Source organism: Leuciscus leuciscus (genome assembly GCF_965113295.1).
Source record: "Leuciscus leuciscus genome assembly, chromosome: 21".
In the NCBI taxonomy this organism is placed as follows: domain Eukaryota; kingdom Metazoa; phylum Chordata; class Actinopteri; order Cypriniformes; family Leuciscidae; genus Leuciscus; species Leuciscus leuciscus.
In genome coordinates, this window is record NC_138745.1 from 917,260 (window position 1) to 929,759 (window position 12,500).

General features: G+C 38.2%; 1 protein-coding gene across 4 annotated transcripts in view; it reads right to left on the minus strand.

Moving 5' to 3' along the window:
• The window catches only part of LOC309485296 (uncharacterized protein MYH16), a 78,220-nt gene that overhangs the window by 59,603 nt on the left and 6,117 nt on the right, over positions 1-12,500 (minus strand). For 2 of the 4 annotated variants that reach the window (XM_082152079.1, XM_082152080.1), the window contains exons 2-3: positions 12,183-12,347; positions 1,410-1,511 (exon numbers count right to left, since the gene is read on the minus strand). In XM_082152079.1, the coding sequence (XP_082008205.1) occupies positions 1,410-1,511; positions 12,183-12,347 (267 nt within the window). Of the gene's footprint in view, positions 1-1,409; positions 1,512-3,998; positions 4,173-12,182; positions 12,348-12,500 lie in introns of those variants that run through there. The other 2 variants (XM_082152082.1, XM_082152081.1) reach the window with 2 other exon arrangements.

Consider the following 12,500-nt stretch of genomic DNA (forward strand, 5'->3'; position numbering starts at 1 on the left):
CACAGCTGTCATTTCACTTCCCTCTGAACTCAAATAGACATAAACGAGAAGTATGAGCAGATGAATATCTCCACTCCAAACATCTGCAGTTACTGTAAATTGTTAAGAGATGAGACAAAATCATAATTGGAAAAATTATGGACTGCGAGCTGTAATTGAAAGGTAGCACACCTAGCTTGAATTAGAAGTATGAAGTGCAGTTAAAGGTAACAATTATTATGATCATGTCACAATGCCTAAGGAACTTATTATATTTTTGAACATTTCAAGGGTTTTGTTTTCAATTTAGAAACAATGAAAGCTGAATGTCATGCTCTTAATTTTGCTATTTATGTTTGAGTTGAGGTCACACGGGAAGTCACCCACAGTTTTGCTATGGCAACAAATGGACTACAAACTGTTTTCACTTGAAGAGTAAAAGAGCAAACAAGCTGTACAGGTCTGGTCTTGTGTGTGTCACCGTTAGCGCCAGAATCTCACACGTTTAGCATGGGCAATATGTCATACAAACACCTACTAAAGGATCCTGGCAACTGCTGTCAGAACAACCCTCACCAAAAGTAATATATACGTCAAATTTCAAATGTGAATTGTAAGATAAAGCGAAAAACAGTCTGATGAGAAATAAAGTTGTAATTATAAGATATAAAGTCACGATAACAAAAAAATTAAGTTGCATTTAAGAAATAGTCACAGTTAGAAGTCACATTTGTAAGATAAAAAAATGAGCAATTATGAAAAAGTTGCAACTGTGATAAGGTCGCAATTGCAAGAAATAGAGTTTCAATTCTGAGAAATAGTTGCAAAGACAAACGAGACAAAGTTGCAATCACGAGAAATACATTTTACAATTACAAAATATAAAATTGCAATTACACGAAATATAGTTGCATTCATTCAAAATGGTCACAATTAGAAGTCATATTTGTAAGATAAACATTTGCAATTATGAAAAAAAGTTCTAACAGTGACAAATCAATTACAAGAAATAAAGTCAATCACAAGACAAAGTCTCAATATGAAAAGTTTAGTTGCAATTATGAGAAATAAAGCCCTAATTGTAAGATATAGTCACTTTTTTACTCGAAGCTTCCTTAAAGTTTCCATGATTTCAGTTTTGCCTGAATGTTTCCAAATGCATACTTACAAGTTTTAAAGAAAATAAATGATTCCTTATTATCTGCAGTTAAAATCAAGATTAGTCCCAAGTTCCAACAAAAAAAGTGTAGCACATCTGCTCCAAAACATGAAGCATGAACGATTACAATACACATTCATATGATATTCTCCAGACTACTAATGATGCATGATTTACAGAGGAAACCCTCATCGGAGCAGATAATCGCTGCGCAGTAAGAGCGCGGGTCAAACGTGTGTCAGCCAGAGTGTGTGAACCTCCTCAGTCCTACCTGTTTTCCCTTCTCCACTGAAGTCAGTGTGTTCTCCAGCTCCTCCAGACGCTCCTCCAGATGCTCACAGCGCTGCTCGGCCCGCTGGAGGCTCTCCTGCTCCTGAAGACCGAGAGAACGAGAGGCAATGATGAGTCTCACACTTCACACCGCATTCAGCCTCAGGGGAACAACTTCACAAGGTGATGACAAGAAAAAGAGCAACAAAACAGGCTCAAAGTGTGAAGCAGCAGCTGAGCTTTTCACAATTGTCCTGCGATCTGAAGACTGTGGCTTCTAAAAGCATGAGGAGGATAAAATGAACTTGCCGCAGGATCCTGAATACAGCCCACACCAAATTTACAATAACATTTCAAATGAAAGTCACTATTTCTTATAAAGGCAACTTTATTTTTCGTAATTGTCACAATTATGAGAAGTCATATTTGCAAGACAAACATTTGCAATTTTTTTAAATAGTTGCAATTATGAGAAATTAAGTAGCAATTACGAGATATAAATATGCAATTATGAGAAATATAGCCATAATTACGAGAAATAGATGCAATTATGAGAAATAGTCACAATTACAAGAAATATAGTCACAATTGCGAGAAATAGAAGCAATTATGAGAAATAGTCACAATTACAAGAAATATAGTCACAATTACGAGAAATAGTTGCAATTACGAGAAATAGTCACAATTACAAAAAAACATTTGCAATTAAAAGTCGCAATTTCGAGAAATAAAGTTGCAATTACGAGAAATATAGTCACAATTACAAGATATAAAGTTGCGATTAAAAAAAGTTCCAATTATGAGAAAGTCGCAATCACAAGAAAAAAATATGCAATTATGAGAAATATAGCCATAATTACAAGTTGTTGCAATTATGAGAAATATAGTCGCAATTACGAGAAATAGTCACAATTACGAGAAATAGTCACAATTACAAGAAATAGTTGCAATTACGAGAAATAGTCACAATTACAAAAAATTGTTGCAATTAAAATAAAGTCCCAATTTCGAGAAATAAAGTCGCAATTACGAGAAATATAGTCACAATAACAAGAAAGTTGCAATTAAAAGAAATAGTAGCAATTATGAGAAATAAAGGTGCAATTACAAGAAAGTCACGATTACAAGAAATAGTCACAATTACAAGAATTTCTTGCAATTACGAGAAATACAGTCACGATTAATGAAATATAGTTGGAAATACAAGAAATATAGTTGCAATTACAAGAAATAGTAACAATTACGAGAAAAAGTAAATTACAAGAAATTTAGTTGCAATTACAAGAAATAGTTAAAATTACAGGAAATAGTCACAATTAAAATAAATGTAGTCAAAATGACGAGAAATAAAGAAATATGAGAAATAAAGTGACCTTCTCCAACAGCCTCAGGTGACACACATTCAGAGGGTCACGACAGGAAAAAGAGCAACAACAGAGGATCAAAATTTAACACCTCGTATCCAGCAGCTGAGCTGTTCACAACTGTCCTGTGATCTGAAGACAGAGGCTTCTGAAAGCATGAGAAGGACCACATGAACTTCTCACGACGAAGCGGATCATTTATCAAACTAGTCCCAACAGGACATAAAAAGCTCTGCTTTCTGATCTCTCCTTAGAAACTTGTACTTAGACACGCATCATCATCACTAAAGTATCTGTACCAAGTTAAAAACACACAAATATGAGGGTCCTTGCAAAGTTGGCACTGGATGCGTTATGCATATTTTTCCATAAATGTGCTTATTGTGCTCTGAATTCAATCACCCTGACAAGTGCCCCCACTCATACGTGTTTGACTAGCTAGTAAATCTCTGTTTATAACACTTTCTTATCAACTAAGACATGAATGGAAGTGTTACATGAGAGACATAACACCACTGGTTCAATATTTGGATGCTTTGTCAAGTATAAAAGTGTATTTCACATTCTATTTCTAATGCCATTTGTTAAGTGCGCGCTTAATATGTATTTGTATCCACTTTTGTCGAAATAGGCGTAATATGGTTTCGGTTGATTCATTCATTAAACACAATGCATAGACACCCCTGATCCTCTTGCAAACAGTAATTAGTGGGTTTTGCCACGGCACCGCTATGATTTCCACCTGGCGGATGTTAAAACATTCGAGACTTAGTTTGAAGGAAGGACTTTTAGGGAATATCATACCTGGGAGTGCGCTCTTTTGACTTTTACCAATAAGGACTGTCCAATCAATGTCCTAACAACTGCATAGCAACCTATTAACCACTCTGAACGCTTTAGCAACTATATAACAACGCCCTGACAACCATACACAACACACAAGCATTGTTTTGCAAGCTCACATTAAATTTTTGCAATTCTGAAATGATGCACTTACTCTTCAACAAAAGTGATCTGGTTCATTACATGATCATATCAATGCAAGGATACAATTACAACATTAAAATGCATTCATTTGGCAGACACATTAAAGCAACTCAACAGTGAAGTGAAGGTAAACATTCACAGGTAGGCGTTCTCTGGGAATCAAAACCATGACTTTGGCATAACCGGCACCATAAACATGCATTATCAGGAGAACACACACACACACACACACGCAGTACCTGATGGAGTGGGACTGATGTGGTGAAACTGTCCCAGTCCAGGTCCTCATGCTCAGCTTCTACATCAGAGAGGGAACGACAGACAGACTCAACCTGACAGACTCCATCCATCTCTGAGAAACTGCAGTGATTTGATCTGAGCGGGACGCCCTCCTCCCTGCGTCTCTAACAGCTGGAGGGAAACTACAGGAGGCGTCCAGCTGTTCGAGATGTAATGCATCCAGCGCCGGCCTCGTTCAGAAGTCCTGCCCTGGTCTAACACAAACAGGCGCTCTTGTTTGAGCCGAGGTGTAGAATAACAAACGGTGTGATGTCACGAAAGAGCTTGTGTTATTCGCAGGATTAAAGCGAATGAATGAGAAACGGCGCGGACAATGATCTGTGGCCTCTCTCGTGCATTTATTTAAAAAACCAATCCATGCCTACAGTCTGGAAAATGTCTGTGAGTGTCAGAAGAACAAAGCTATTATTGTAATCTATGTAAAAATCTGTTTGCCATTCATTTTCTACATGAATCACCAGACAAAACACTCAAAGCACTCAGACATCAACCATTTACATCTACAACAGGTGAACCGAGAACCACTACTGGCAGACGCTGATCATATCTCAACAGGTGTGACTGAATCAACGCATGTAATCTATGGTGTATGTAGTTTATCATTGGTGAATTGCATTGCCAACTACATACCATACATGTGATGGATGGCCCGACACCCACTCTATGCATCGGCTGAGACTGAGAGAGTTTCAGACAAAATAATGGTGGCCATTATGACGGCCTCTTCATGAATCTCAATGCTAATCATGATGTAATGAGATGATGATGATGCACGGGCACAGACATGAACGCCTTCACAGTCTGCTTCAAATATGAGCATAAATTATGACCAAACAATCTTCCCACTTTCCCAATGAATGAATATCAACTGATTTTCTTGTGTTTGTTTATAGTGTGACAACTGTTGAGAAGGGAGTTGGCGAAAACACCAAAAACTTTAATATATGAAATGCATTGATTTATAGAGGTTTAGCTTGAATCCATTATGAGTATTTGAACAGTTTCGCATTTAACTCCACAAGAGTCCCATGAAACATCAGTAGATGTTTATGTCTTGCACCAGCAGGCCTATATAGGATCTTAATCTGCTTTCAGTTACTCTATTAGATTCTTGGCCCAAAAGCGATTAGTTAATGACTGATAATGGGCATTTAACTGCCATATAAAAATGTTGTCATAGAAGCTTGTACAGCAGACATGAGCCTTTCTGCTGAGAACCGCTTTTAAAGTTAGATACTAAAGCTTACACCCGCCATGGAATAAAAATTATAATTGCGACTTCTTATCTTGCAATTTTGACTTTTTACTTAGAATTCTGAGTTTTGAAATTGAGAGACTTTTTCCCCATAGAATACTGAAATTACATCTCGCAATTCTGAGCTTTTTTCTTGGAATATGGAGTTTACATTCGCAATTCTGACTTTTTTCACGGAATTCTAAGTTTACTCTACATCTCTCAATTCTGATGTTTTCCTTGGAATTCTGGGTTTACATCTCTCAACTCTGACCTTTTCCTTGGAATTCTGGGTTTACATCTCTCAATTCTGATGTTTTCCTTGGAATTCTGGGTTTACATCTCTCAACTCTGACCTTTTCCTTGGAATTCTGGGTTTACATCTCTCAATTCTGACCTTTTCCTTGGAATTTGGGGTTTACATCTCTCAATTCTGACCTTTTCCTTGGAATTTGGGGTTTACAACTCTCAATTCTGACATTTTTCTTGGAATTTTGAGTTTACATCTCTCAACTCTGTCCTTTTCCTTGGAATTCTGGGTTTGCATCTCTCAATCCTGACCTATTCCTTGGAATTCTGGGTTTACATCTCTCAATTCTGTGCTTTTCCTTGGTATTCTGGGTTTAGATCTCTCAATTATGACCTTTTCCTTGGAATTCTGGGTTTACATCTCTCAACTCTGACCTTTTCCTTGGAAGTCTGGGTTTACATCTCTCAATCCTGACCTTTCCCTTGGAATTCTGGGTTTACATCTCTCAACTCTGACCTTTTCCTTGGAAGTCTGGGTTTACATCTCTCAACTCTGACCTTTTCCTTGGAAGTCTGGGTTTACATCTCTCAACTCTGACCTTTTCCTTGGAATTCTGGGTTTACATCTCTCAATTCTGACCTTTTCCTTGGAATTCTGGGTTTACATCTCTCAACTCTGACCTTTTCCTTGGAAGTCTGGGTTTACATCTCTCAATCCTGACCTTTCCCTTGGAATTCTGGGTTTACATCTCTCAACTCTGACCTTTTCCTTGGAAGTCTGGGTTTACATCTCTCAACTCTGACCTTTTCCTTGGAAGTCTGGGTTTACATCTCTCAACTCTGACCTTTTCCTTGGAATTCTGGGTTTACATCTCTCAATTCTGACCTTTTCCTTGGAATTCTGGGTTTACATCTCTCAACTCTGACCTTTTCCTTGGAAGTCTGGGTTTACATCTCTCAAGTCTGTCCTTTTCCTTGGAAGTCTGGGTTTACATCTCTCAATCCTGTCCTTTTCCTTGGAAGTCTGGGTTTACATCTCTCAATCCTGACCTTTTCCTTGGAAGTCTGGGTTTACATCTCTCAATCCTGACCTTTCCCTTGGAATTCTGGGTTTACATCTCTCAATTCTGACTTTTTCCTTGAAATTCTGGGTTTACATCTCTCAATCCTGACCTTTTCCTTGAAATTCTGGGTTTACATCTCTCAATCCTGACCTTTCCCTTGGAATTCTGGGTTTACATCTCTCAATCCTGATCTTTTCCTTGGAATTCTGGGTTTACATCTATTAAGTCTGTCCTTTTCCTTGGAATTCTGGGTTTACATCTCTCAATCCTGACCTTTCCCTTGGAATTCTGGGTTTACATCTCTCAACTCTGTCCTTTTCCTTGGAATTCTGGGTTTACATCTATTAAGTCTGTCCTTTTCCTTGGAATTCTGGGTTTACATCTCTCAGTTCTGTCCTTTTCCTTGGTATTCTGGGTTTACATCTCTCAATTCTGTCCTTTTCCTTGGTATTCTGGGTTTACATCTCTCAATCCTGATTTTTTTTCCTTGGAATTTTGAGTTTACATCTTTCAACTCTGTCCTTTTCCTTGGAATTCTGGGTTAACATCTTTCAATCCTGATCTTTTCCTTAGAATTTTGAGTTTACATCTCTCAACTCTGTCCTTGTCCTTGGAATTCTGGGTTTACATCTCTCAAGTCTGTCCTTTTCCTTGGAATTCTGGGTTTACATCTCTCAAGTCTGTCCTTTTCCTTGGAAGTCTGGGTTTACATCTCTCAATCCTGACCTTTCCCTTGGAATTCTGGGTTTACATCTCTCAATTCTGACTTTTTCCTTGAAATTTCGGGGTTTACATCTCTCAATCCTGACCTTTTCCTTGAAATTATGGGTTTACATCTCTCAATCATGACCTTTTCCTTGAAATTATGGGTTTACATCTCTCAATCCTGACCTTTCCCTTGGAATTCTGGGTTTACATCTCTCAATCCTGACCTTTCCCTTGGAATTCTGGGTTTACATCTCTCAATTCTGACTTTTTCCTTGAAATTCTGGGTTTACATCTCTCAATCCTGACCTTTCCCTTGGAATTTGGGGTTTACATCTCTCAATTCTGAAATTTTTCTTGGAATTTTGAGTTTACATCTCTCAACTCTGTCCTTTTCCTTGGAATTCTGGGTTTGCATCTCTCAATCCTGACCTATTCCTTGGAATTCTGGGTTTACATCTCTCAATCCTGATCTTTTCCTTGGAATTTTGAGTTTACATCTCTCAACTCTGTCCTTTTCCTTGGAATTCTGGGTTTGCATCTCTCAATCCTGACCTATTCCTTGGAATTCTGGGTTTACATCTCTCAATTCTGTCCTTTTCCTTGGTATTCTGGGTTTACATCTCTCAATTATGACCTTTTCCTTGGAATTCTGGGTTTACATCTCTCAACTCTGACCTTTTCCTTGGAAGTCTGGGTTTACATCTCTCAATCCTGACCTTTTCCTTGGAAGTCTGGGTTTACATCTCTCAATTCTGTCCTTTTCCTTGGTATTCTGGGTTTACATCTCTCAATTATGACCTTTTCCTTGGAATTCTGGGTTTACATCTCTCAACTCTGTCCTTTTCCTTGGAAGTCTGGGTTTACATCTCTCAATCCTGACCTTTTCCTTGGAAGTCTGGGTTTACATCTCTTAATCCTGACCTTTCCCTTGGAATTCTGGGTTTACATCTCTCAATTCTGACTTTTTCCTTGAAATTCTGGGTTTACATCTCTCAATCCTGACCTTTTCCTTGAAATTCTGGGTTTACATCTCTCAATCCTAACCTTTTCCTTGAAATTCTGGGTTTACATCTCTCAATCCTGACCTTTCCCTTGGAATTCTGGGTTTACATCTCTCAATCCTGATCTTTTTCTTGGAATTTTGAGTTTACATCTCTCAACTCTGTCCTTTTCCTTGGAATTCTGGGTTTACATCTATTAAGTCTGTCCTTTTCCTTGGAATTCTGGGTTTACATCTCTCAGTTCTGTCCTTTTCCTTGGTATTCTGGGTTTACATCTCTCAATTCTGTCCTTTTCCTTGGTATTCTGGGTTCACATCTCTCAATCCTGATTTTTTTCCTTGGAATTTTGAGTTTACATCTCTCAACTCTGTCCTTTTCCTTGGAATTCTGGGTTAACATCTTTCAATCCTGATCTTTTCCTTGGAATTTTGAGTTTTTTAAAACTCAAAGTGTGGTTTTAAAATAATGTACTCTCTGATAAGACCCAATTAATCGACTGTCTCTAACCCAGTAATCAGCGGTTGTGGGCTGACAGCAGGAGACGGATGAATTACGGTTGTGTGAATCTGGATCCTGGTGTAATTACAGCAGAGAGATGGGGATGGAATCAGGGAGGAACACGGAGAGGGCCCATTTTCCAAGAACACTGGAAATATACAAGATCAGCCAGAATAACCTTACACAGGGTCAAATGCATGATTCATAATCACCTGACATTAAATAATGTATCATATCAGCATTTATTCACACTGTGGCATCCAGTTTGTGTTAAACTGATATTCCTGCACACAGAACAGGACAACACTCTGACCCTTTCCGACGGCTATCCAAAAATACAGTAAAAACTGAAAGTTTCATCATCTTGAGCCAGAAACTGACGCTGTGTATTCTGACCAGCAGCACAGAGATATTTTACTCTTTATTACCAGCTAACGGTGCAGAAAGGTCAAGACACCTTTCATATTCAGTAAAAAATAATGACTAAACTATCTCCTAAAATATCAGATCATTTGACCCATGTCTGACAAGGCAAGATTAGGTAGTACGTTGGAAATGTCATGTGGTGCGTGAATGATTCAATGACTCAATTAAAAACTTAACTTGTTTCATAACTGGATGAATCAGTGTTTTTGAACGCATCTTTTGAATGAATGAATGACTGAATGATTCAATGACTCATTTAAAGACTTCAATTGTTTCATTAATGGATGAATCAGTGTTTTTGAACAAATCTCATGGATGGATGGATGGATGGATGGATGGATGACTAATTTAAAGACTACTTGTTTCATTAATGGATGAATCAGTGTTTTTGAACGCATCTTTTGAATGAATGAATGACTGAATGATTCAATGACTCATTTAAAAACTTCAATTGTTTCATTAATGGATGAATCAGTGTTTTTGAACAAATCTCATGGATGGACGGATGGACGGATGGATGGATGGATGGATGGATGGATGGATGGATGGATGGTTCAATGACTCATTTAAAGACTTTACCCATTTCATTACTGGATGAGTCAGCGTTCTTCAACGAAAATATCTTGAATGAATGATTCAATGACACATTTTTAACAGTCACTTGTCGCCACCTACTGGTGTAACGATGTAATGATGCAATCATTATTTGAAGTGTCAAGTTACTTTTAAAAGGTAGTTTACTCTTTTTGATCACTACCATAGACAACAGTGTTTGTGTCCTAACTTTAAACTTTTATCCCAATGCTTCTTTGATCATCTCTGTCAATCGCTGTCATTTAGGAATAAGATCATGTGGGTTTTTGAATCGAGATCGCAATCTGTCAAACGATTAATCACGTACCTCTAATTAACAATAAATGTTTTTTTTAAATATATTATATACACACACACAAACACACTGGAAGAGTCAAGCTTGGCTACAAACTTCAAAGGTCACTGCATTAATACACTTCTAAACACACTTGTTCACTCCATCTGAGCCGCAATACAATGATTTACTGAAACAAAGAGAAGCGCATGAGAGACTTGAGCATCTGCTAATGCATTCACCAGCTCAGATCTTCCTCTATCTTGGCTGAGCTGCAGCGTGGCATTTCTGCAAGCTCTGGCAATATCTGCACAATCCCAGACCCAGACATATTTCACCCAGCGGGCGACACAAAATCTTCAGCTAATAGTGTCGTACTCGCTTCCCATGGTTGTGTTCCAGTGGGTGGGCTGTAAAGACACACACAATCCCGTCTCTCCATCACAATCAGACTGAACGACCAGAGCTCAGTCAACAAATAAAAACAGTCCGTATCAGATCACAGATGGAAGGCGGATCTTGCACATTTGCTGAATAACTCAGTCTATGAAAGCATATTATTATGCACTGTAAACTGTCTACCAGCAGAGTAATAAATAACTACCTTAATATGAAACAGCAGGAATAAAACCATATAGAGCCAGAGTCCAAAAGTCTGTGAGCGCACTGACAATACGCTTTCAACTGGAAACTAAAGATTTAGGACTTTTACAAAATATACAATTTTAGCATTGTGATGGAAATATTCAATATGGAAATAAAAATATTTCAGATTCTGAAATTTCAAGGTCACCAATCTGTAGATAGATTTATAGTAATATTTATAAAAAACATGTGCATTTAAGTGGAAAACTAGTGCACTGGACACTAATCTGATCATTTCTAATGTAACTGGTTCCACTTTATTTGGATAGTCCACTTTAGACATTCTACTGACTATAAGTAACTTTGCAACTACAAGTCAACTAACTCTCTTAACCCGAACCCCTAACCATAACCTCAACTAACTCTCTTAACCCTAACCCCTAACCATAACCTCAACTAACTCTCTTAACCCTAACCCCTAACCATAACCTCAACTAACTCTCTTAACCCGAACCCCTAACCATAACCTCAACTAACTCTCTTAACCCTAACACCTAACCATAACCTCAACTAACTCTCTTAACCCGAACCCGAACCCCTAACCATAACCTCAACTAACTCTCTTAACCCTAACACCTAACCATAACCTCAACTAACTCTCTTAACCCTAACACCTAACCATAACCTCAACTAACTCTCTTAACCCGAACCCCTAACCATAACCTCAACTAACTCTCTTAACCCTAACACCTAACCATAACCTCAACTAACTCTCTTAACCCGAACCCGAACCCCTAACCATAACCTCAACTAACTCTCTTAACCCTAACACCTAACCATAACCTCAACTAACTCTCTTAACCCGAACCCCTAACCATAACCTCAACTAACTCTCTTAACCCGAACCCCTAACCATAACCTCAACTAACTCTCTTAACCCGAACCCCTAACCATAACCTAACAGTCTAATAATACTCTAATGAGAGTTAGTTGACATGTAGTTGCAAAGTTACTTATAGTTAGTAGAATGTCTAAAGTGGACTATCCAAATCAAGTGGAACCATTTAATTTATAACAAATATTTAAAACATATTTATCACTCGAGAAGCATGTGCGTTATGGAAATTAAAATATTTCAGATTTAGATTTATAGTAATATGCCTATATTTCGTATTAAAAAAAGTATGTGCATTAAAGTGGAAAAAAGTCAAACAAGCATTTTCACGAGTGCTCTCAGACATCTGGACACTAATCTGATTACTTTACATTTATCACTCGAGAAGCTTGTGCATTAAAGTATAAAATGCCAAAACAGAAGCATTTGCACCAGTATTCTAGAAACTAATCTGATTATTTCTAATATAACTTCTAATATTAACGCATTACATTTATCACTCGAGAAGCACGTGCATTACAGTATTTCCACTAGAACGGTTAGACTTGACTCTCTGTCTTCTGTAGGCTTTCCTGCATCAGTAATGAAGACTCACAGCACGCATCTGGACGAACACCTCCTGTTTCTCGTGGCTCAGCTCTGAGTTCTCCCCCTCCAGCTGTCGCACTCGGGACAGCAAGCGCTCGCTCTGCTCGATGGCTTTCTTCAGCTCGTCTCGGTCCCTCATGACTGTCTGTTCTCTGGGCTTCAGTGGATGAACCTGACGAAGGAGAAAGAGTTTCTTCAGTCTCAGCGGCTCCTCCTGCTTCTTACACTGTAATCATCACTGAACTGACTTAAGCTGGACCGGGACGCTATTCTCTTCTGGAAACAATCTTTGTTCGCATTATTTTCCTGTTATCACTGTAAAGCT